This window comes from Amphibalanus amphitrite, unplaced genomic scaffold, assembly GCF_019059575.1.
Source record: "Amphibalanus amphitrite isolate SeventyFive unplaced genomic scaffold, NRLGWU_Aamphi_draft 000744F_arrow, whole genome shotgun sequence".
NCBI lineage: Eukaryota > Metazoa > Arthropoda > Thecostraca > Balanomorpha > Balanidae > Amphibalanus > Amphibalanus amphitrite.
The window spans coordinates 147,665-173,512 of record NW_024882238.1 but is presented as its reverse complement, the minus strand read 5'-3'; the positions used below and the strand labels follow the sequence as shown (position 1 = coordinate 173,512).

At 51.2% G+C, this 25,848-nt stretch overlaps 1 protein-coding gene across 1 annotated transcript in view; it reads right to left on the bottom strand.

Moving 5' to 3' along the window:
• Positions 1-25,848, bottom strand: part of LOC122365487 (dynein axonemal heavy chain 7-like) — a 59,733-nt gene that overhangs the window by 16,357 nt on the left and 17,528 nt on the right. The window contains exons 26-49 of the mRNA XM_043336745.1: positions 14,739-14,858; positions 13,266-13,364; positions 11,547-11,744; positions 10,047-10,170; positions 9,438-9,613; positions 8,564-8,715; positions 8,122-8,269; positions 7,728-7,819; positions 7,272-7,392; positions 6,730-7,044; positions 6,383-6,496; positions 6,004-6,144; positions 5,391-5,549; positions 4,767-4,996; positions 4,326-4,455; positions 3,918-4,038; positions 3,471-3,628; positions 3,026-3,169; positions 2,775-2,859; positions 2,272-2,492; positions 1,853-1,973; positions 1,323-1,551; positions 866-1,019; positions 284-417 (exon numbers count right to left, since the gene is read on the bottom strand). Coding sequence (XP_043192680.1) covers positions 284-417; positions 866-1,019; positions 1,323-1,551; positions 1,853-1,973; positions 2,272-2,492; positions 2,775-2,859; positions 3,026-3,169; positions 3,471-3,628; positions 3,918-4,038; positions 4,326-4,455; positions 4,767-4,996; positions 5,391-5,549; positions 6,004-6,144; positions 6,383-6,496; positions 6,730-7,044; positions 7,272-7,392; positions 7,728-7,819; positions 8,122-8,269; positions 8,564-8,715; positions 9,438-9,613; positions 10,047-10,170; positions 11,547-11,744; positions 13,266-13,364; positions 14,739-14,858 — 3,686 coding nt within the window. The remainder of the gene's footprint in view (positions 1-283; positions 418-865; positions 1,020-1,322; positions 1,552-1,852; positions 1,974-2,271; positions 2,493-2,774; positions 2,860-3,025; positions 3,170-3,470; positions 3,629-3,917; positions 4,039-4,325; positions 4,456-4,766; positions 4,997-5,390; positions 5,550-6,003; positions 6,145-6,382; positions 6,497-6,729; positions 7,045-7,271; positions 7,393-7,727; positions 7,820-8,121; positions 8,270-8,563; positions 8,716-9,437; positions 9,614-10,046; positions 10,171-11,546; positions 11,745-13,265; positions 13,365-14,738; positions 14,859-25,848) is intronic.

Sequence of the window (25,848 nt, the reverse complement as noted above, 5' to 3'; positions counted from 1 at the left end):
TGGTGGCTAAAATGACGCCAGGGTAAAAGAGTGACTGTCGAAAGTAGAAATATCTTCTTTTTAATAACAGGAAATTCATGGCTTTATCGAATATGAAGCTTGACTATGGGATAAATCGCAGCTTAAAAAAAAAACAGATGTATTCCATGGCTGTGTTTTCAAATGCAGTGCAGACAGTCCTGTACATATAATCCCAACATCAACGAAGATTCAGCACAACCGCTGACGTCATTGCCAAATAAATCGACATCCGCTAAACGGAACAGAGTGAAGGCGACCCCACCTGAAGTCCGGCGAGTACTCGAGCACAGAGTCGCCCAGCTTGATGCAGATGGCGCCGGCCTGTTTGAACGTCTGCTTGAGCAGCAGCGGCTCCAGCATCGGGTCCAGCTCCTCGCCAATGTTCTCCAACAGTACCTGGCGTAACAAGTAGGTACGATTAGACGCGGGGGGAGGGGGGGCGGATGTGGTGAAACGTACCGTCCTCAACCGAAAACAAAGCTGCTGGAGACCGACCACGGGACTGCCTATCGAAGTCTGTCACTCAAGCATTGATCATATGCAGCTGGAAAGACAAAACCAATGCAAAACGGGGGGGGGGGGGGGGGGGGGGGGCGATTCTAGTCGCATAAGGTAAACTTTGATCCAAAATCTCAGCTGGCTAACCGTGCTCAAGAACTGCTCACATCTCTGTGTTCTGACACCAATGCCTGACATATCACAGATTCTTGTTCTCATAGCGGTGCTCCGGTCCACCCACATACCAAGCAAAGCCCATACTACATCCACCAAATAAACCTCCTCCCTCATCCCGCTCCCCTCTCGGCCTCATCCCCCACATCTCATCCCATCCCGCTCCACCCACCGGGTTTCCGAACTGGATGGCGTTCTCTAGCGAGCGGACAAAGTCAGCGTCGTTGCCCTTGGCCACGTGCAGCTGGTTGGCCTTCTCCATGTTTCGGATCCACTTGTTGGCCTGACCCTCGGGGTCGATCATCAGAGGCCAGCGACGAGCGTTCCTGGGGACGGACGCAGGACAAGTCGAAAGGTCAGAGACTTGTCTTTCACCCGGAGGTGTTCCATTAACTGGTAAAATCAAATATGATGGGCTGATGGGTTTAACATATTACAATCTGGCATACGATTTTAAAAACGCAACCCATCTGCAGCTTCATTGCCCATCACATCGCATGAATAGTGAATACCATCAGACAAATGCCACGCATCATCAACTAGAAGTCACAAGCTACAATAGCCATCATAGACACAAACAAAGGTGCATCCATCCATATCCATCACCCCCAATCCTGCCGCCATCTCACTTCATAATAACACCGTTGTCCACGGAGTATAGATCCGTGGGCAGGCCGTGTATGTTCCAGGCGCGAATCTCCACCGGGTTACCGAGCACCAGACTCAGCTCGAACTCTGGGCTGCAGGTGATGGCCTTCTCCACGCAGCGGTCCATCCAGTCGACCACCTGTTCGGAGCGGTAGGACGAGGTGAACGCGCCCAGGTAGGCCACCACGCCCGACGCGATCAGAATGTCACCTGCCGGCAGAGAGAGACGAGGCCGGTGGAGCCACGTGTCACTGTGGGTCAGGTGGATTCAACAGCTGGCGGTATCTTCAGTCATCCTCATCGGACTAAGAAACACATGGCCTGTATGGCCCGATCATCGCGTTGGCCTGTGAAAGCGATTCTAAATCATCGGCAAGAATGAAATATCCGGACTCCCCAATAAAACATCAATTTGACAACCATCATCGAGATATAAAAGCCCGTAAATACAAACAAACTAGTAATCGCTCAGCGATTTATACCCCAGCCGACATGATTGACTAAGTCATACCGGTGAGGTTCTCGTATTTCTTTCCGAGACTGACGGCCGAGTTGCTCCATCGGTCCTTCTCTCCACCCAGACCACCGATCAGCTGCTCCGCCCGCTCCAGCTTCAGCTGACACAGCTCCACCTGGACAGAACAGCTTGGTGATTGCATCATGCATCATGCTGCTAAATTAATATGTGGAAGGGTGACCGGAGGTTAACCGCGGCTGAAGTGACTTAAAATTCGATATCACTTGACGCTTAGTTCATCACAAACTAAGATGGGTACGCATTGAACGAAGCTTTGTAGATTGTTGAGGACACGTCTGAGCACATTAATAAAGCTATATCATAGACAGGCAACTGTAATATTCTGCTGCCTATATTCTAGCCTTCACCAGGTTATCGTTTCCTCCCACCTCACCGCCAGCAATCAGGCCTACCTCGTTCTCCAAGTCGACCTTGCGCTGTTTGTTGGCCTCCAGCTTGTTCTGTAGCTCCTGCAGTCGCTCCTGGACGGTGCGCAGTGACGCTCGCTTGGCTTCCAGCTTGCCCATGGCCTCTGCGAGCTCTCCCTCGGCCTTACCCAGCGCCTCCTTCTTGGGCCCGACCACCTTGGCCACCTTGTCGTACGACTCCATGGCGATCACCCAGCGACACAGACCTGGCCGGACGCGGATCCAAGAGTTGTTCATAAGCTCAGTAACAATCAAGCGAAGGGGAAAGGGCTTAGACGGTTAGCAGCGGCGGCAGACTGCGTTGACAATCAACGTCGCAACGGTGGAACGAGATAAACACACCATGACTTAGTCACGGCGGACATGTTAGCGGTGAAATTGTTAGTTGGCGAGCGGTTCTTTGAAAGTCTTACTGATAGATGTCTATTGTCTAAGCTGGCAGTCTGCACCGTGGATGTAGGAAAAGACTCGTCTCCCGAGTCACTTACCCTCAGCCGCAGTTGAAGCGGCCTTGACCTTGTTGGGATCGAACTCGGGGTTCGAGATGAATCGCTCTCGGAGAACCTTGATCACCTGAAACAGGCACAAAACCAATACAGTTATATTAAAGCAGATGTTGTAAAGTTTAGCAATTACAAAAGAAGTTATGTAATCTGAACAGATGCATTGAACCGTGCAGACAAAAGCGCGGGAAACCTTCGTCATTCCATTAATCCACCAGTCAAGGCCTGTTCCACACCTTAGGAGGGATGTTGTCCTTATCGAAGTTGATGAGTCCGTCGAGGAACTTTGTGTCTGCCAGCAGTTTCTTGGAGGGTCCCCAGTAGTCTTCCACCATCTTCCCGCTGCCGCTCGGGTCCGGGATGCGGTCGGCCTTCAGACCCTGCGGACGGAACGGTCGGTCAAAGAGGAGCGAACTACACCAGACAATAGGTGGACAGTGGGGCGACAGCTGCCGTGCCAGGGTTATCAATTATGAGATATCACTATAATCAATACATAAATCAATATATCAATAAGTCAATCAAATATATCATGTGTTAAATGTACAAAGAAAAAACAGGAGCCGAAAGTTATTATCAACCCTGACCAGAGCAGTGGATCACTATGAGCTCCCAGCCTGCTTCCTACCTCTTTCCAGCACGCTCCCTACTTCCACTATATCCACCGATCTCCTAACCGACCTTGACGATGCAGACGGCCTCCATTACGAGCTTGACGCCGGTCGGCGGGTTCTTCATCGACTTCACCAGCGTTATGTCGTTGGGCGTCAGCGTGTTGAGCGCGCTAAGAGCCGACTCCAGGATCGGCATCGCCTCGGCCAGGTCGGCGTCACACTCGTCTGTGACGGCGGCGGGGACGGGCTGGGTCAGAGCGACGGCAATAAACCAATAATGAAAATTGAAGGCACGTCTGTCCTAATAATGGAAGCACTGTGAATGCACTGTGAGGGCGTGGTTGCGTGGTGGTCAGTCGACTCGTTTAGATGCCCATCCTGCTCGACTTTTTTATTTACTTTATTGATTTTGCCTTCCACCACTTTACTGCAAACTCGTCAGTCATCAGCACCTTCATGTAAACACACACTAGGTATGTCGTAATGATAACCACGCCCGATAAGCCGATCTCACCCTTGATGCCCTGGGCAACTCGGGCCTGTTCGTTGGCAATAGCCTCGTCTCCTTTGACGATCCGTTCCACCTCGGCTACCTCCACAGAGTCCTTTTCCACCTGCAGCATGATCTCGTCCACCTGTGGACAGCGGGAACACACGTGTTGAGACAGACACCAGTTAGTGGAACACGGGTGAGGTGAGCGATGAAGTGATGACGTGATGTTGCAAACATTACAGATACGTATTTAACAACAGCATGTATAATGACCAGGGTCAAATTCCCGAAATTCGTAAAAAAAAAAGATCTCAAATAAAGATGATGGCGAAAAAGGTTAGGTACCATGATGCATATTCGTTCTAAGTCGACTATTTCCATCACAACTATCTGGTAACTAGCCCTGAAGTCTGAAGCGCAGTACCCCACCTGTTTGGAGGCCTCAACCAGCTGTGGCTGCAGGTCCGTCAGGTCCTTGGACATGACGCTGATCTCCGAGGCAGCGTTGGCCAGCTTCTCCAGACCCACCTCGTAGCGAGACTTCTGGTTGAGAACCTCCCTGCGGACGAAGGCACGGCAAATGGGCAGGTAGACAGATGCAAGATTGACAGATAGACGAGCAAACGAGCGAACGAGCGAGGTAACGCGGATCGAAAGGATGGACGGAAGGACAGTAGGAAAGACAGGCGGACGTGGGAACAAAGCGACTAGCGACAGGGAAGAAAATATGCGAGAAGTCATGAGCACGAAGCTCATTCAGTACCTTACTACACACAACTTCAGTATCAAGAATCAGACGCGACAGAAAATAGTCGTACAAATCTAAGGCCAAGCGATAAAATAGACTCACAGGCCACCATTTCCACTCACTTCCTCCGTCTATCCAGCAGCGACTTATACGTAGCGATCAGCTCCAGGTATGACGTGGGCGTCACATAGTTATGCCTCCGTGTCAGCTCCAGGAAGCGCCGTGACAGTTTCTCGGTGGAAGTGTGGAAGTACTGACAGAGGTGGATGCAGCCGGACCGCTCGTCCTCAGACATGTCCACCTCAGCCAGGAATTGAGTGGCCACCGCCTGCAGCGCGTCGGCCGGCCACGGCTGACGGAGGAGAGGGGAAGGGAGGGTCGGGGAGAGGGTTGTCAGAGGGTGGGTGGGAGACTATTGGAATGGCCTGGTGGGCCGTTATTGTAAGCTGGTATTGGATGAATACTACAAGGCCTCATGGACACGGCTAGTAAAATGCTACAGGTCACCGAGAAAACAACATGGATTCTACGGCTGTTAATTAATAACGATGTTCACCGTTCACTCCAAGTAACACCTGGTGAATAAATTTTCCTTTAAATGAAACCCACTTCAGGGCGCGTGTTTCGGTCAGCAATTTAACTAATCCATCCAGAGCTGTGCCATCCTCTCTAGGAACACCGTCAGATCTGTCTAGCCCCTCCCTCCCCACTAACCGTTTAGCCCGCCCTCCGCCATCGCCCATCACCTGGAACCAGTCGATGGTGCAGCAGTTGACGATGGCCGGGAAGCGGCGCAGTCGGTCCCTGAAGGCGTCTCCGATCGGGGAGAAGGCCATCACCACGTGCAGCTGGTCGCGGACGCGCTCCACGAACATGTTGAATAAGGCCACGTAGCTGCCGTCCGTCTGTTAGAGCGAGGGAGGGGCGCCGCGGAGGGGAGGGGGATACCGAGTCAGACACTCGACCTGGCACGGGCAGACAGTACGGGAGAGGGGAGAGCCGATTGGCAGGGTCACAGATCTTGCTTTCGGCGTAAGCAACGTTATATGAAAAATAAAAGCACGTAGGTAGCCTGCTATGATTTCTCAACAATCAACATTATAACCCCGGTTGTTTGAAAATTTGACTTTTGTTACTATTAATTGTTCGTTTTCCTTTAAGTTTAGTATAGTACGCTTTCGTAATCGCAATCGTAATAGTGTATTTGCGAAAATCTCCACACGGTGGCTTACTAGAGTATATTTTCGTGGTGCTTGAAACGTGTGACTGGAACACACTTCAAAGTCTGCATTTTACGTGCGCATTTGTGACCAAAAACCACCTGCACACCAGCTGGTCCTGTTCCTCTGTTCATCTGACCTGCATCGACTTATCTCGCTGTCTGTCGATGACTCTCATCTTCTCGCAGATTTCGATCTTGTCCTCGAGTGCGAACAGGTTGGGCACCTCGCCGGCGTTCAGGATGTTGTTCAGGTCCTCCACCATCGACTCCTCCTTGATCTGTCGTGAGGTAAAATTGACTAGTGAGTGAACAGATCAGCGTCAAACAGCCGGGAGTGCAAGTAGAAGTGATAGCACCACGAATTACAGCTGACCGATGATGACGCAATCTCCCAACGGCCAGAACCCTCCACTCAGTGGCCCAGCCTTCGCCTATGCATTCATTACGAGGGACATCCACGACCGCTAATCCCTCTCGATCGGTACCCAACAAACCCGGCAGGTACCCGGTCTTGACCTGCGTGTCGGTAAAGAGGAACACGGAGTGCCGCTCGCCGAAGCCGGCCTTGCTCAGCACACTGCGCAGGTCATCCAGCCACTCGTTCTTGCCGTAGGTCTTGGATATCTCCACCTGGGAAACACGGATTATTGATAAGTGACAGCAATATTTAGACGATAATATGCCAAACATTCCATACTGTTTATTCATTCATTGCAAAACCAGTCACCAATCCTAAAAAAGTGAAAATACAGCGCTGTCAAGCACGGTTTATCCGCTTGACAAAAAAAAAACTCGAAATAAATTGCTGGCATACGACGTCTATCCTGTGTCGGGCCGGTTCCTCAACCCTCAGTCCACCTCACCTGGAATATGTCGCAGTCGCAGATATGCGCCGCCAGCCGCGTCAGCGACTGCCTGCCCGATCCACCGACTCCCACCAGTAGCACGTGGCCGCGCGGCTGTTTGAGCACACGCGCCACCCGCGACAGGTGCTCGATGGCAAACTGGAACAGCACCAGGTTCATGGGCTTCTTGCTCATGTTGTTGTACTCGATGAGGTAGCCGTCGACGACGCTGCGCAGGTAGTCCAGGTCCTCGACCTCGGTGTAGTTGCGCGGGTCCGCCTTCGGGTCCGAGAAGTCGCAGTACATGAGCGCGCGCAGGTCGTTCTCCGTCACCTGCCGGAAAAGGGAGAGAACTACAACAGTCAGAAGATCGGTTATATGCATGTGAGTAATATAGCTGCGTCAATTATACAAAGAGCAGGCTGCACAAAAAAAAAATCCTAGTACATACCAGCAAACCATAAATAACTGTGGATGTCAATAAGAGACATGATTGACTACGATACGACGTCCTTTCGCACTGTCAGTCCTGGTGATTTCAGGTGATGTTACGTCATCACCTTTCCGTCTGCGTCCGAGTCCAGCCGGCTGAACAGTTGATCGAGGTCATCCTCCAGGTTCTCCTTGGCCACCTGTCTCAGGTGCTCGATCAGCCAGGCGCGGTCCGTGTCGTCCACCAGACTGTGGAGGCACGGAGAACGCCAGGGATGTAATAGACGGCAGTGATATTCATTAACAGCGCAGAGTAGTTAACGGGTATCGTAATCACGGGGTAGGACGAAGATCAGCAGATGGAGGGTCGGGATACGTAAGACCGTGGGACGGTAAAGGCTGTGCTTGACAAATTCACGAACTTAAAACGCTTTACGCCGAATCCGATGATAACAACTTTTACAATGGTATAATCGGATAAGTATCCATGACATACCTATGCGGCCTTATCATCGAGCTAATACACGAGTCCCCTCCGCGTGCTCCACCCCACCGGCGGCAGAAGGATTCTCATCGTCACTGACCGATCGTAGTAGACCCGCAGCACCTCATGGACCCAGAGCCGCTTCAGACTGGGCAGGTCCTCCACCGCCTCCGGCACCGACAGCAGCACGCCCTGAAAACGACACCGAGAGCTGAGCTCAGCTATACAGAAAACGCCGACAAGGGGACTACCGACTAGAGACCACACAGGAACCAAGACTATCCTTGGTTGAACCGGGCCGAGGGATCGGTAAAATCACGGGCCAGTGTATCTTAAACTTTATACGCATCACAAAGGCGCCACGGAGCCGTCAGTCGGATCATCCGATTCTCACCCTCCAAACACCGCACCAACGGTAAAACCATTCAGCCCCACAGTCAACAATACTCATCGCAGTACCGTTTGTCGCTAGGGCATCCCGCCCTGAGGCGCACCTGCATCACACGAGAGAAGTCCCGCAGGTTGAACAGGTAATGAGACTTGTTGGGCGTGGGCAGCAGGTGCTCCATAGCCGTTTTGTAGACGTTCAGAGTCGCTCCCACCACCTGCTCGATGCTCGGGTCGAATTCCTTACCGAAACCCCTGCGGAAACGGTATGGCACACGGGGTCAGGAAGAAATGTGGATATTTATGTCAAATGCATTGATATCTTAGGATGGAACAATCTAAAGCCTTCAGAACGCCAATTAAGTCGATGGAAGAACGAAGATAACGTTTGAACGGTCGAAACCTTCAAAACTAGCACTGTAACTGAGAAAGTGTGGCTTCGATAGCCCACTCTCCAATAATACCCACCCTACATTCACCAAGGACTGCCCAATGCCCACTGCTCATTGTCGAGTATCCAGACCCTACCGGCCTCCCCGAGCCACCCACCGAGTGTCCAGGTGCCAGAGCATGATACGCGAGAAGATGACCTTCATCGTCTCGTCGTCGAACTCGTTGATGCTGATCAGGTTGAAGTGTCGGGTGAAGCGTGGAGTCACGAAGTTGCGGCCGCCGCCCGGCGGACTCATGGCTGACATGATCTGGGCGAATACAAGGAAAGTGACGCCTGACGGTCATATTAGACTGCAGAGGGCAGCGGCGTCAGCCCAGCCGTACCAATGCAGAGGGCAGCAGTTACAGGTCCTAGCATCGAGCCGCGCTAGCTGTCGCCACCGACTCTAGGGGCGGAGCGGCGGCGCAGGCCGGGCCGGCTAATTACTGCCATTGAGTAACCGACAGAGGCTTCCTCACTGCATAACAGCGGCACCGTCCAAACACATAAGCACCGTGACACCTAGTAGACAACGCAATCCTCGGCATCCCTGACGCTCCACAATCCCTGACACGTCCCCACCCAGTCTTCACAAATCACAGTACACCGTTCCGTGCTTCTATCCTCAGGATACTGAAATCCTTCTCATCCACGCCGCAACCACCTCCGGGCTGGACAGGCAACTTTATCTCATGCGGGCTGCTCCCTTGGAGCGGCACCGCTGCTCCCGAGGGAGCGCACCCCGTAGCCGGGTGCAGTGAGTACCTTGGGGCTGGGTGGCCTGTCCTCTGGACGGGCTCAGCCCCGGCGACTCACTAGGGTGCCTGCCCAGACCAATGTCTCCCCCTATATCCTATCATCCTCCCGGCTCTGAAATGGTCCCATTGGACCGAAAGGGCTTAACAAAAAAAAAAAAATCTTCACAATATCCTCCTACCCAATCACCCAGTCACCCTAGACCTTCCTCACTGAGCGTCCCTTCCACCCTACCTGCATGTCGACCAGCTTGAAGGGCGCCACGTCCTTGCGGTCGTACCACATCCAGTGATCGAGCCACTGTCTGAGCAGCTCGATCGGCGGCTGGGCGCCGTAGGTCTCCTTCAGCGGCATGTTCAGGTCGTCCACGAATACCACCAGGTTCTTGCCCAGTGGCGGACCCAGAACACCTGATTGAGGACAGACAGGGAGACTGGCGTATGATGAACCGATCGAGTGCTTTTTGATGGTGAAAGCTACGTAACTGTCTAAAATATGACCAGGGGAGCGATTTGGATTTAATATGCTGAGTGGTTCAGGTATTCTTGCATAAAATTCACCATGCTCGTGCATGATTTATGATAATGTAAAACTTGCATTATCGTGCGATTAAAAGTAAAATATTATTGCGCGCCTTACTTCTGAAAAAGAATATGATACTTTCACATGCTCAGTGCCCACCCATTTTGCGCGCAATATGGCTATGCATCATGATGCTTTCATAAAACAGTGTCCCCTACCACCCTGTTGGACCCAGGATTCCCGAGACAGCGCTTGGTAAAACGACCTTTATTCTCTAGTGCGTTTCGACACCTTCCCGACAGCGCCGTCCCAGCTCCCCACCTTTGCGCCGTTTGTCCAGCTTGCTGACGATAATGTCCTGCGTCTGGTTGGCCGACGTTTGAGCCGAAAAGTTGACAATCAGAGGCAGGTACTTGTCTTTCTTCATCTTATTCAGCATGAAGTTCTGTGATAGGCACCGAAGGAAGCCCATCAAAGAGTTAGACGAGTCGTTGGTAAACACCCGAATGCTAATAGAACGCATTTCGGTCGGTTGATTGATTGCCAGTGACACAGTTTGCCACATGTCCCAATTTTGCAATGAGCCGTTACTAGGATTCGACACTACCGGTTTAAGTTCAGCTGCAGAACGACGAGACGTTTATGTGCGCAGTGAAAGCCATCGTATCTTAACGTTTGCCGTTCACTCGTATACCTTTGTGACTACCCATATACATGACGCCACTGCGTACCATAATTGGTAGAAAAGTAACTATGGCGCTTTTAAGATTGGACGTGATTAAATTCCATCGAGCATGGCGCTTGCCGGCATGCAGTGCTAAGTCTCAAGACAACGGAACACTGCTTCGTTTACCTGACTGTAAACGTGACCAGCTGGATACCGCCAGGCTATTTGCTATCCAACTATCCAACAAACAGGCACTTTACCAAGCTTACACCAAGTCTAGGAAACAGAGCCGCGGGCAAGAACAACGCACGTCAAGCTAGATTATATAAAACCGAGCTGACATTAGGTGCTGCGCCTTGCCACAGTTGTTACGAGGCCCAGGGCCGTGTACAAAAGCTGACCGGACCACTACAATTGCTAGACCACTGCGCCTAATTGCTCACAGCCATGCCAAAGCTAGTGGTTCTTAAGAAACCATCGCCTCACTATAGCTCCGGCCACCTCCACTGCACAACGCCTCGTGAGTAGGTCCTTGCAGTTACTACCAGGGACATGTACAAAACGCCGTCCTTAAATGCATTTAAGTCAAGTCTGGATAAGTTTTGGTGCGAGAAGTGGTATGAGCTCGAATGGCGACGCTGTTAACAGAAGATGTCGTATTCCAAGTCCACTGGATATTCAGCATAGACGCAATTGCGGAATGAGTCAAACATATGTCCTATTCAAGACAGAACTACGTATGGGAGCTACAGGCATCACGAAGAAGCCTCACTTCCTGAAATCCTTCAAAGTCAAAACTAAAGCTATCGCCACCTAAACTAAGGACATACGAGGACTCGTATTGTACTAAACCTATCGACATCCCGTCGCAATCAACGGTCCATCGGTCCTTCTGTCCATCGGGTGGTCTGTCCGTCCGTCAGTCCGTCAGTCCGTCAGTCCGTCTGTCCGTCTGTCCGTCTGTCCGTCAGTCCGTCAGTCCGTCAGTCCGTCTGTCTGTCTGTCTGTCTGTCTGTCTGTCTGTCTGTCTGTCTGTCTGTCTGTCTGTCTGTCCGTCCGTCCGTCCGTCTGTCCGTCTGTCTGTCTGTCTGTCCAACAGCCCGTGTGTCCGACTCTGCTGTTTACTACATGCATACCCACCCGCGCCCACTTACGATCGTATAGATGCTCTTGCCGGTTCCTGTGGGTCCACAGAAGAGCACCGGCTTGCGGTGGTAGACCAGCAGACTCATGAGCTCCGTGTAGCGCACGGTGTCCACGGTGGGTACGATGATCTGGTTGACCTGGATATCGCGCGGGATACTGGGCAGCGTCTTCAGAGCCACCGTCCACAGCTCCCAGTAGCCGTGGTCCTGGACGGAGACCGCGGGGAGGGGGGGGGGGCGTGAAAGTGGGAGAGGAGAGGGAGGGGAGGGAGATGGAGGAGAAAGATAGAAATGGTATCAGAGGGAGGGAAGACAGAGGGGGAGAGGGCATAGGGAGAGAGGTACGGAGCCGGGAAGGAAATGTTGACGGGAAGGAAGAGAATGAAAGGGGTAGAGTCAGAGCGAAATAAAGACATGGGGAGGAGAGAGAGAGAGAGAGAGAGAGAGAGAGAGAGAGAGAGAGAGAGAGAGAGAGAGAGAGAGAGAGAGAGAGAGAGAGAGAGAGAGAGAGAGAGAGAGAGAGAGAGAGAGAGAGAGAGAGAGAGAGAGAGAGAGAGAGAGAGAGAGAGAGAGAGAGAGAGAGAGAGAGAGAGAGAGAGAGAGAGAGAGAGAGAGAGAGAGAGAGAGAGAGAGAGAGAGAGAGAGAGAGAGAGAGAGAGAGAGAGAGAGAGAGAGAGAGAGAGAGAGAGAGAGAGAGAGAGAGAGAGAGAGAGAGAGAGAGAGAGAGAGAGAGAGAGAGAGAGAGAGAGAGAGAGAGAGAGAGAGAGAGAGAGAGAGAGAGAGAGAGAGAGAGAGAGAGAGAGAGAGAGAGAGAGAGAGAGAGAGAGAGAGAGAGAGAGAGAGAGAGAGAGAGAGGAGAGAGAGAGAGAGAGAGAGAGAGAGAGAGAGAGAGAGAGAGAGAGAGAGAGAGAGAGAGAGAGAGAGAGAGAGAGAGAGAGAGAGAGAGAGAGAGAGAGAGAGAGAGAGAGAGAGAGAGAGAGAGAGAGAGAGAGAGAGAGAGAGAGAGAGAGAGAGAGAGAGAGAGAGAGAGAGAGAGAGAGAGAGAGAGAGAGAGAGAGAGAGAGAGAGAGAGAGAGAGAGAGAGAAGCAAAATTACAAAAAGCCTACGGATGCTTAAAGGGACCCTCCCACCTTCAAAAAAGTTAATGAATTGGCACGAAAGTGATGTCGCTCGGTTCAGAAAGAGCGAAAACGAATATCTACCAAATTTCATCGAAAAATATTCACCGGTTTTCAAGATATTAGACTTTTACTTTTGTTTACTTTTTGGGATCTCCGCTGTTCCTAGCGACTTTATTTGAAAGTGCGGCATTTGTTGCGCGCAAAGCAGCATATACCACCGCGTGCTACCAAACGTTTTAGTAAAAGATTAAAAAATCGTTAGATCTCCGCTGACGTCACAAATTCTAAGGGGGCATACCAATGCACTAGCCCCTTAGAATCCGAAAACTGCAAGTTTGAAATTCCATATCTCCGAATTAAAGCATTTGTCGATGTTGTGAGTGCCCAAACCGGTATTTGCAGGCCATGGCCACCAATTTGGCTATCTCAACTCAAAACTAATGTTAAGGTGGGAGTGTCCCTTTAACGGAAACAAATAGTATCAACTGTGTGATCCCATCGGAACAGCCAACCCATAACCCAATTCCATACCGGCTATATTACCGATCCCCGAATCAAATACCCCGCGTGCCCACCGGCACCGCCCCTGCCTGTCAGCACACTCACATCCGGCACGAACTTGTAGTCGTAGACGCGTCCCTCCCTGGGGAACGGCAGCAGGAAGGTGCGGCGCGGCGGCGCTACCTCGTCCATGTTGAACTCCATCTGGAACGAGCCGCCGACGGTCAGCACTGAGCAGACGACGCCCCCTCTATGAACTCCCATGCCCCCGTCACTGCCCAACGACTTGGCAGTGCATATGAGGGTACATACACACTACACAGGTAACGGGCGTGGTCGGTTGGTTACTAACTTGTAACGTTTGGTGAAACGCGACAGAATGCACCGATATGCCGTGGTATTTCGTGCAGGTGTTGTTATTTTCGTTGCCCTTCGGGCTAGGGCGTGCTTTGGCCACAATCCAAGGAACATATGAATTATTGACAGGTCCCAAATACCGATCCCATACCTATGTATGCCATGCCATGTAAATGGCAGTGCTTACATAACACATTAAACTATCCAGCACTGAAAGAGGCTATACCTCAGACGTCAAACAAAACTTTTTCCTCAATTCACTGTGAATGTGTCTACATTCTACAAGCACGCCATCCACGGCGCATTGAAGTACAAGTAGCGGAGCGTGTGCGTGATTCTGCTACGTTCAACACCCAACCACTGCCCTGAGCTTGTCGGTGGCAAGTATCCCAGAGCAACCACCCTAAACAGTAAACAGTGCAGCGTCGGCTAAGCTGGGTGCCACGCAATGCACTTTCAACGCCCTTCCACTGGATTAGCATAAAGCTGCCTATTCCTGGCCATCGAAAGGACACTAGCTAAACCACTTTTTATATTTTTGCAAAAGGTTTGGATGTAATAAATTAGTTTTGCTAAATGGCTATTGACTAACATGAAGGTTGATCTGTGCACTTTGGGTAAAACATGTTGCCGCCATTAATTTGGGTAAAGGACTAGACGGACTCTAAATCATCCCTTTACGATAACTCCCAGTTAACATGCACCCCGCTAAGGGGAGGACAGAGTCTGCTCCCCTCCCGACCATGAGTAGTCTCTAAAGCGAGGTGGAACAGGTAAGACTCACGAGCGAATTCATACAGGCATAGAAGAGAAGACACGCAGCGTTTTGACCATAGAATACAAGGCGTTTGTATAGCCGTTTCCTATTCCCATTCACCCTAAAAATGATATCAAAATTCTCCCATTTCAGTTTTTCGGCTGTTATTATAGACAAAAGAGATGTCAGTTACAGAAGTGAGCTGGGCACCAGTGGCGGATCCAGGGGAGGGCAAGTAGGGCAATTGCCCCTCCCAAACGGCAAAATTTTAACACTACGCCTATAGACAGTGCATGGAAAGAACCACTATGTTGTTATGGTTTGCCCCTCCCAAAACTCTGAGCTGGATCCGCCAGTGCTGGGCACGAGACTAAAGATCGGGCCAATGCATTGAAACGACTGACTGACCTACGCCCACGTCCCATGATGATCACCATACTTTAGGCCGGACACAAGACACTCACCCTGAGCTGATCGGTAACGGTGCCGGCAATCAGCTGACGCATGATGACGTCAAACTTCTCACGGCCGACGTCATCGCACGAGCCGCCGAACGACCATACGCACGAAAAGAAGAACGAACACTGTCGGAGGGATGGGGATGTAGTCAGTGTTCGGTGGCTGCCGGAAGTGACCGGGTCACTTCACTGCCAGACCGGGTAGCTGTCTACCAACTAATAAAGATGTCCATTCATTTAGAATATAGGACAAAAAATAAAAAGCCAAGCTTTTATTTGAAGAATATATTTGTTTTTGGACTATATCCCACGGCGTCCAATACCACCTTTATGGATTCACCGACGGGCTGAAAAGAAACGTGAATGATCACTAATCCCATGGGATAGTACACTGTTAAGTGTTCAGTTCTAGTGAAGCTTGACATCTGCACAGAAATATAAACATAATCTATTCCAAATGAGTCTATGCTTGTGGTTGCGGCGGGCTTAGGTCGGGATGATTTCACAAAATACAGTTTTATTATTCCGACATTGTGAGGCACTGGAGTCCTGCGACGGTCCTGGTGAGGAAGGCAATTCCCAGCGGCTCACATCAGATGTGGCCGGGTGAGAGAATAAAACCCGTCAAAATGCAACGGAAATATTTATTCATACCTGGCCAATGTAAGGTTTCACAAATACTCAAAACAAACGATAAGAACGCATGACAAAAAACATGGGTAGAGACTTCCACTGGCGTCCAACTGGCGTCTAACTGAGCAGACGTCAAAGTTGGCGTCTAACTTGCCGTCTAACTGTTGGACAGAAACTTCCAAGCAAGACGCGTCGCTGTCGCCAGATAGACGCAGCTGCCGTCCAGCTAGACGCGTCTAGCTAGACGTGAAATGGAAATATCCACCCATGTAGAATTATAAAATGCAACAATACCCATGGTTGTCAGACGAAACAAAATGTGGGTAATAACAGCATAAATACAACATTAGCGATAACTTTATCATCCACCAGCCGAGGCGGTCAATCTTACGAGTAGTGTATCTCACAATACTCATGGAGTAAAGTAACGGATAATGGTAAATTTTGTGGATCCATGTGATTTCATCTACTTTTCTGACATGCAGCCAACCGCCGGCCGGTCAGCTCGTCGGCACTCCTCCACTGCTGGCAGCCTGAGCTACATCTGCTCCGGCTGTAGTGGCTGGTCCCCGTCGAGCTGCGCGCCGATGACGGCCACCTCCGTCCAGGAGACCCGCAGTCGGTCGGTGACCAGGTGCAGGTAGCGGCCCTGCACGGGGCGCCGGCAGCGGTACAGACGCGCCATCCGGTGGCGCATGTACTGGCCGGGCAGCCGGCGACAGACGGCGGCCGCGGCCTCGTCGTGCCGCTCCCAGCTGCTGCTCAGGTAGATCGTGGTGTCGGCGGCCGAGCGTCCCGCGCCCGTCACCAGCAGCACGGCCGTCACCTGGTGCGTGGCGCCCAGGTCCACCGTCAGATGCTGCCGCTGCTCCTCCAACGAGTCCACCTCGTCCGGCAGCGTCGGCCCCGACCAGGTGTCCATGTCGCCATCGACGGCCTGCGCGGCGGTGGCCGTGCCCCAGGAGGTCCACACGGACCGGCCGCGGACGGCGCTCCGCAGGACCCCCGGCTGCCACATACACACGTACGGTCTGTTGCTGCCACAACCAATGTCGTTTAATAGGCCGGAAGTGCGCAGCTCACTGCAATCCTCGTTTCCTCGAAAGTTGTTGGGCTCGCCGGAGTGCCAGGTGGTCAGGTTATCCAAAGGCTCGCCGTCTGAGTACACGAATTCTCCTTCGATGCCAGTGTCGTCCAGGCCAAGGTAGATACTCTCGTCGAGCATCTGAGCGGCGGCGAGCGCCGCACGCGTGCCGTCCTCGCGTCCGTGGTAGAGGATGCCGCCGAGGCTGGCGCAGTCGCGTGTCGCCTGGCCGTACTTAGCTGCCGCGTGTTTGCTGAACCACCACTGACCTCCGAGCTGTACAAAGTCGGCCGGCGGCGGGCCGGTGGCCGTCGGCAGCCGGCGCACCAGCGTCCGCCACTCGTCCGACGGGTCGGCGCCGAGGTCGTCGGTGATGCCGGCCGAGTACAGGCGACAGGTCGAGCTGACGGCAGAGAACTCCACGGCCAGACACAGCGCATCCCCCTGACAGGCGGCGGAACAGTCGGCCAGCTCGGCGGCCGCCTCCTCTCGGAGCAGCGCGTCGTCGGCCGGCCGGACTTCGTCTGCGGGTACCAGTTCCCCGAGGGGCCGGCAGCCGCCCGCCTCCGTCCGGTTGAACGCCTCCAGACAGGCGCACAGGCCGGCGCTGCAAAAGGAGCCAGGCACGACCAGACTGCAGTCGGTGGTCCGCTGGCACGGCTCATCCAGGAAGGCCAGGCCGCGGCGCGCCGCCAGCACCCACGGCTCAGCAGCGGGCTCCAGACGGCCCGGCGCCGGCCGGCGGACAGACAGCAGACACTGCTGGTCGCTGGGACGGTACGCGGTACCCAGACAGTCGGAACGGCTCAGACACAGGTGCCGACACGAGGGCTCGAGCACACCGCCCTTCGTGGCCAGCACCAGGTCGGCCGGCAGCGTCTCGTTGGACTCTCCGAGCTCCTCCATACGGTACGCATCTGGCGGCAGGCGCACCGTCGCCAGCCGCTCGGCAAGGAACTCCACCGTGCCCGGCTCGGCGGACAGAGCCGGCGCGGCCGCTAGCAGCGCCGCCAGACCCACCACAGCCGCGGGAGGGACCATCGCCGCGACTGGCCGCCCGACCAGCACGGCAGCTCACCGGCCCCTCCGTCGGTGGGCAAAACAGCGGCCTAGCGACTGCCAGCTGGTGCGGCCCACGGGGGTCAAATAGGGTAATTTACCAGAAATCTTGGCTCGCTATGCGTCGCGTTTGCCATAAAATGGAGAAAAAAGGATTATTTTTTCCCTAAATTTCGGAGTTATCCAGTGAAACGTGTAGAAGGTGGCTGAGGCCCCAATCCGAAGTCATTCGTCATAAAATTGCCTATTTTGCACATGACGGCCCTCCAAAATTCGATCCGCTTGCCAGCCGTTACTTTTGACGGTCTACACAAATGATCTCCCTATGAGTCCATAGGCTTAACACAAGCTAGAAAATTCCAGAGATTTTTATTTTGGTGCCAAATACGGCCGTCGCACACCAGAAAGGGCCGCAATGGCCGTTCAATGTAAGGAAGCGAAAGATAAAAAAATCTGGAGACGCCTTTCTCTACTTTTCAAAAGTTGGCAGCATGCGGCACCAGCCGCCCGGGCTGCCGCTATTTCCCAGCCGGGCATTTGTTGGTTCCGCCAAAAGTTGGGCTGCTTCGGCCGATGATACGCCAACCACCCAGATATAGGGGAAGGTGGGGTAAGACGGCCCAGCGGGGCAAGACGGACCACCAGCCCTCCCGGCTGAACCGCTGCTGGTATCTACTGCTTTATGCACTCACTATGTTTGTTTTCCTTCGTAACAATGGCCACCTTGAGCTCATGCTGCTAGGATGCATAGCTTTTGAGTTATTGAGAAAAATGTTGTTTTTCGTCAAACCGATCTAATATAAGAGGTCTACGGGTGATTCAATTACGGCGCCTTTCTTGCATGATTAGTTTCTATTTTGCACTTTACTGTGAAGAACAAAGTTATAAACTTAGTTATAGTCACACTTTAGGAAAGGCAAGGTTTTGCAATGTTGGGCTATTTGACATATACGTCATGATAATGACAGAATTTAGATATGGGGCAAGACGGACCACTGTGGTCCATCGTCCATCTTACCCTGTGGTGGTCCATTGTACCCTGCATATGGAAAGTTCTTTTCCAAAACATTGACACAAGTTTAAGTAAGCTAATTTTTCAGGAAGGAGTCTTTGTTGCATGTGAGCCATGCATGCAAGTGCTCAGTTAGCATGCATTCATGCCAAACGACAATCAACACACATGTTCCCAGCTTTTAGCTGCACTTCTCACACATGAGTAAAGAATAAAGGCTCATTTTGTTATTTTACCATTCTGGTTACTTTTTCTTACAAGAGTACAGAGCAGAAGTGTAACACACATGACTGGATAGCAGGCACTGGTGGGTGGTCCGTCTTACCCCACGTTTTTTCTTGTCTGAGTTTTTGACATGTCCCTCTTTAAGAGCATCCACCACCTAATGTCTTTAATTTGAAATTTAGTCTTTACACATATCAACAGAGGAAGGATTGAGCATTCCGAAGACTATAAATAATATGAATTACGAGAGCAGTGTAGCAAGATATGCGGCCTCAAACCTTACCTGGTCCGTCTTACCCCACCTTCCCCTACTGATCTGAGCTATCCACAAGTCACCAATGGGGAAGTGTTTGAGAGTGAGGCCCTGAGATCTTGAAGCCTGAAAAGGATGTTGGGGATGGGAGAAGGTGGCAATTGTGTGAAAAGGTGGCGGATTAAGCTGGAAATCTGTTAGTCATCTCTTTGCAAATAGGAGCATATCTTTCTGGAATTGTTTAACTTTCGACTTTATATTTCCTAGATTACATTGACCTGGTAGACGCTGGCCGGTGCATAGGTCGAGGCCCTGTGTTAGGGTCTTGGGCGAGCGGGCGGACGGGCGGACGGAGAGACGGACAGAGAGACGGACGGACAGACGGACAGACGGACGGAGAGACGGAAAGAGAGAAGGAAGGGCGGACAGACGGACAGACGGACGGAGAGACGGACAGAGAGAAGGAAGGACGGGCAGACGGACAGACAGACGGAGAGACTCGGACGGGCGGACGGAAATGAGGACGTAGATACGGACGGACGGACGGCCGGAGAGACGGACGGACGGACGGACGGACAGACGGACAGACGGAGAGACGGACGGAAGGAAGTGATACCCACAGTCTACAGAGAGGAAAAATGAAAGAGCAAGGAGTTTGAGAGAGATAAAGAGACAGGGGAGCAATGAGATTTTACCTATCCCTTCGGTCCTAATAAAACCTCACAAAATAAAATATGTAGGATGTAATTATCAAATAGTAATCGGAAATTAAATATCTGATTCGCTTAGTTTGACACGTTTGCACCAAAGCCTGTTTCGCCCAAACGTCGGTGGCCGCCAAGCCCGAAAAGGTACCCACTAAGCATGCAAAAAAAAAAGAAGAAGAAAAGAACAAAAGAAGTAGCCGCAGCCAACCGCCCGGAATGCGTGTTGCCCGGAGTCAGTTAAACGCCACCCGCGCGCGGGGCGGTTCCTCGATATTTGAATTCTCCACTTAATCGTTGGTTAGCTTGAAGTGATGATGCATGCAAAGGAACTCACGCGAAAGGTAGCAAAAACTATTTGAGCAAAGCATTATTCAAAATGTCGTAAATTTTCTTAAAACATACCTACATGTTTTTTCCTCGTACGTTTCAATGTCCGCTAGCAGTTCCTTCAGTTTATCTACATATTGGACGCTATCCATAATGATCACCCCACCACCCTTATCTGCCTGAGTAATCACAATGTTTTTGTCCTTTGAGAGCTCCTCCAGAGCCTGCATATACCTTCGAGGTAAGCTGTTTGGTTCTTTGTCTGCTAACGCCTTACACACTGCTAATACGCCTTGTATGAAACCTTTGTCCACATCATGATCGTCCCATCGATAGTTACGGCTGACGTGCTCTGCATAAGAAAAACGATCTTTTCCCGAGTCAAACTTAAGACCTAAAGATAAAGCTTCCTTCTCAGTTTGAGAAAGTGGGCGCCCTGAGAGATTCGTTACGATGTCGGCGTTTCCCGAATATTTCCACTTACTCTTTTTACACAGTTGATCCAGTTTTTGTCTCAAGTTACTTCGCTGTCGTTCGTTCAGGGTCGATAGTTTCGTCTTCAGTTCATTGGGCAATGGGACACCTTTCAGGTCGTTTTTCAGCTCGTGGATCTTGTCGTTCAGGTTGCTACAGGCGTCTTCAAGGTATGCCCTTGCTGCAGCACTGAAGGGCTTCTTGGAATCATGTAACTGCGCTGGGGCTGATTTCGGCAGCACCATTTCGGCTAAACAGTCCTTCAAGAACTTGTATCGGTTTAAGTTGCTTGCTAACTTTTTCCTTAAATTGAATTCTTTCATTATATGAACATTGCCATTGCCGTGAGTAGACAGATTAGAAGAGTCAGACATTTCGTTTTTCTCACAGTCAATGACAATCCAAAAACAATGTAATAAGACCAGACGTTTCGACAACAAAGTGCCTTCGTCAGTGGAAAAACAAGATATAGGCTTTACATCGATAAAAAATATAGAAGACGACCAGCCTGCACGAAATACAGTTCTACTTTTTTTGAAATACAGGTTATATCTAATCTCGCACTAAAATGTTGTATCGTTCTTCTGTCTAAACTATTCTGTAATTCATAATCACAGCATTGACACATTGACACATTATAACAGAGACACTCCTATAGATATAGCTATTTGTTTTTTAGCACCATTTTCGCACCTATCCTGGACCAGCTGTAGAAGCCTGGTTTTATGTTAACAGTGTCTTCAAGTAAAATATATGCAGCTTCCATGGCTCTCCTAATCGGTTTTGGCATGCCCTTTTCCATCACTGTAGCTGAATCCCAAGCTGGAAGATGATGACACTTTTCTATATGAAGCACCATCGCATTGGATACATTATGATTTCGAACATCACGTTTGTGCTCTTGAAGTCGTGTTTTCAAACCCCTCCCCGTTTCACCGACATATGATTTTGAACATGGTCCAGAACAAGGTATCTTATATATAACACTGTTGTCTGATGTGTTCACCTTCTTCGGTCGCACTAAATCTTGAATCTTGGATCCTGAAACGATGGCTACATTGGTTCCAGCTGATCGTAGACTAGTCGCTATTTCGTTCGCTTGTTTCGAGATGGGAATCGTTATGAATCGTCCTCGTTTCTTTTGTTCTTGTTTTTGTTTCATATGTCGGTGAAACGGGGAGGGGTTTGAAAACACGACTTCAAGAGCACAAACGTGATGTTCGAAATCATAATGTATCCAATGCGATGGTGCTTCATATAGAAAAGTGTCATCATCTTCCAGCTTGGGATTCAGCTACAGTGATGGAAAAGGGCATGCCAAAACCGATTAGGAGAGCCATGGAAGCTGCATATATTTTACTTGAAGACACTGTTAACATAAAACCAGGCTTCTACAGCTGGTCCAGGATAGGTGCGAAAATGGTGCTAAAAAACAAATAGCTATATCTATAGGAGTGTCTCTGTTATGTGTCAATGTGTCAATGCTGTGATTATGAATTACAGAATAGTTTAGACAGAAGAACGATACAACATTTTAGTGCGAGATTAGATATAACCTGTATTTCAAAAAAGTAGAACTGTATTTCGTGCAGGCTGGTCGTCTTCTATATTTTTTATCGATGTAAAGCCTATATCTTGTTTTTCCACTGACGAAGGCACTTTGTTGTCGAAACGTCTGGTCTTATTACATTGTTTTTGGATTGTCATTGACTGTGAGAAAAACGAAATGTCTGACTCTTCTAATCTGTCTACTCACGGCAATGGCAATGTTCATATAATGAAAGAATTCAATTTAAGGAAAAAGTTAGCAAGCAACTTAAACCGATACAAGTTCTTGAAGGACTGTTTAGCCGAAATGGTGCTGCCGAAATCAGCCCCAGCGCAGTTACATGATTCCAAGAAGCCCTTCAGTGCTGCAGCAAGGGCATACCTTGAAGACGCCTGTAGCAACCTGAACGACAAGATCCACGAGCTGAAAAACGACCTGAAAGGTGTCCCATTGCCCAATGAACTGAAGACGAAACTATCGACCCTGAACGAACGACAGCGAAGTAACTTGAGACAAAAACTGGATCAACTGTGTAAAAAGAGTAAGTGGAAATATTCGGGAAACGCCGACATCGTAACGAATCTCTCAGGGCGCCCACTTTCTCAAACTGAGAAGGAAGCTTTATCTTTAGGTCTTAAGTTTGACTCGGGAAAAGATCGTTTTTCTTATGCAGAGCACGTCAGCCGTAACTATCGATGGGACGATCATGATGTGGACAAAGGTTTCATACAAGGCGTATTAGCAGTGTGTAAGGCGTTAGCAGACAAAGAACCAAACAGCTTACCTCGAAGGTATATGCAGGCTCTGGAGGAGCTCTCAAAGGACAAAAACATTGTGATTACTCAGGCAGATAAGGGTGGTGGGGTGATCATTATGGATAGCGTCCAATATGTAGATAAACTGAAGGAACTGCTAGCGGACATTGAAACGTACGAGGAAAAAACCAAAGGCTTTTCCAAAAAACAAGGCCAAATACCTACATGTCTTGCCTTAGGTATTTGATCTCGGCACTTTCTAAGGCATCAAGAACAAAAATATCACACAGAAACATGCATACTAGTTAGTACGTACAATAACACAGGCGTGGTCAAATACATACAACCAGAAGCGTCCAGCCACTGATAACCGCAGCGGTGACACAGTGCTCCCTATGGCGGTTACAGAGATCCGTCAGGATGATCTGGCTGCAGATGTCCTCGTCGTTAGTGCAGCGCCGTGTCGTCATGCAGCATGTGTGTCCTCCACCACTGCCTGGCAAGTTCGGCGAGGGCAGTCAGGTGCTCCCGCAGGCTAGGAAGCCGCAGACTGACAGCGCCGGTAAGGGCGGCCAGGTGCCGCAGCCAGCTGACAGAGAGCTATGTACAGGCCGACGGCACTGGCAAGGACAATCAGGCGCCACAGTCGTCTTGCAGGAGAACGCCGACCGAGAGCACCGGGCCGCAGCGCTGATCACGGGCCACGGCTAACAGGTGGCTTGAGTAGGACACGAGCGCCAGCGACCCGCTCTGCATTGGTCTGTCGAACTACGGCAACTCCTGCTATCAAAACGCCACGATGCGATCTCTGCTGGGCCTGACCCCGTTCCTGAGCGACGTGATGTCGCTGAATTCCGACCTGAGCTCAGGCGAGGACAGCCTTTGCCGCACACTGCGTGGTGTTGCCGAGTTGATGGTGCTCCGAAAGGGCTTAGCAAGTCTGTCTCCAGCCACCTGAACGCCGAGCTAAGCGACGTTTTCGCTTACATCGACTCGTCGTTCCGAGGCTACGAAATGCAGGACGCCAATGAGTTCCAGATGCGCCTGCTGGACACTATAAAAGACGAAAGTTTTGTTCACTGGCCGGCAGACAACCCTGTCTCCGACAACTTTCAATACCAAACCGAGGAGATGCGTTAAGTGCGATGAAATTACGCTTAAGAACCACGAGAACATTGGCTGTTTTGTCAGCGTGCCGCAACACCTGAGTCCAGGGGAGTCAACGCTGCAAAACGCGTTACATCTGAGCATGCGGCCCGACCGCCGCGAACTGCTATGCCAGCACTGCCGCCACAACATGCACCAAGTCACAACGAAGATCACCAGCCTGCCGAGGACGCTGGTCCTGCAGCTGAAGCGGTACGTCTTCGTTGGACAGGCACCTCAGAAGATTCAGGCTAATGTCGACATCCCAAAGTTCTTGTTGGGACTGGTCAAGTACGCCAAGGACGATGTTACGTCGCCGCCAGAATGGAAGCGCAGCAAGCCTTTCCGACGTGAAGCGTGTTAAGTTTTCTTTACAACGTTTCTTATGTGTACAAAAAAAAAAACTTTCCGACGGAGGAGGCTGCCCTCGGCGGAGGCTGCTGCCAAGCCGCCACCAACGCAAGCGGAGCGAGTGACGCCCGACGCCGCCATCCCTAGTCCCTACGTCGATGCAGCAACGGACCGACGAGAACGACAACAATGAGCTGCAGGAAGCCAGAATGAGTTCGCTGGAAAAGGACCTGCCAGCAGATTCCTCCGAACTGGCGCACCCGTGCGAGCTCTCGAGGGAGGACAACCATTTACCCCGTTCAGCTAAGCTAACACGGCCGGCGACAACACGTACCGGCTCGGGGGCATCGTGAGCCATTACGGCAGTGGTACGGGGACCCGCAGTTGCTACTGTACACGAACCGCAACTCTAGCCGTCTGTCCTGCCCAGTAAAAACCGATAACATTGATATCGACTGCCAGTCCCTGTACAAGAGCAGCTGAAGTTTTCTGTGAGTGCCCTCCGACAGCTTATCGTTGTTCCCTGTGAGGGTGCTGGGACAATTTACTCAGGGTCGCTGTACAGTAGCAACTGCGGGTCCCCGTACACACCCAGGGCATTATGTATCCGATATGTGTGGGCCGTGGTAGATGGTACCACTGTAAAATGTTGTACCACTGTCGATGTGCTAAGTTTTTAATGGGTTTGCTGAAACGTTAGTACGAAGTAACTGGACGGGCATTGACTCGCCTGCCCGTCCAGTTACTTCGTACTGTCGAGGTAGTAAAGTTCACAAATTCAAATCCTATGTTTTGTCTCAAATGCACCGCGCCTGAGTCAGCTGTTGGTCTAGCTGGACTGCTGAATCAGCACTACTTATTTGCATTAGCACTACATATGAAGTCTGGCGATGTTGAACAAGTAAAATGGTTGAAACTGGTATGTACAATCAAGCACTTACATAGGGGGATGCATATCATTAGGACATTAGAATCAGCAGAGCCTAAGGAATCAGCAATAGCAAAACGAAGTCGATCTCTAGCTTTTTTCAAACCCTGATAATCCCTTGAGAAGGAACGTCTGAAAATGTTACTTCCTAAATAATGAATACAACTTTCCGCCTTTTAATCAGGTTCATTCTCATTCTTAGTCCAACAAAGTCACGACTCTTCGATCTTATCAATCACACCCATGGAAGGGTAATTTATGTGGTAGAAAATGACCGGCTGGCAGTCGCTAGGCCGCTGTTTTGCCCACCGACGGAGGGGCCGGTGAGCTGCCGTGCTGGTCGGGCGGCCAGTCGCGGCGATGGTCCCTCCCGCAGCTGTGGTGGCTCTGGCGGCCGCGCCGGCGCTGTCCGCCGAGCCGGGCACGGTGGAGTTCCTTGCCGAGCGGCTGGCGACCGTGCGCCTGCCGCCGGATGCGTACCGTATGGAGGAGCTCGGAGAGTCCAACGAGACGCTGCCGGCCGACCTGGTGCTGGCCACGAAGGGCGGTGTGCTCGAGCCCTCGTGTCGGCACCTGTGTCTGAGCCGGCCCGACTGTCTGGGCACAGCGTACC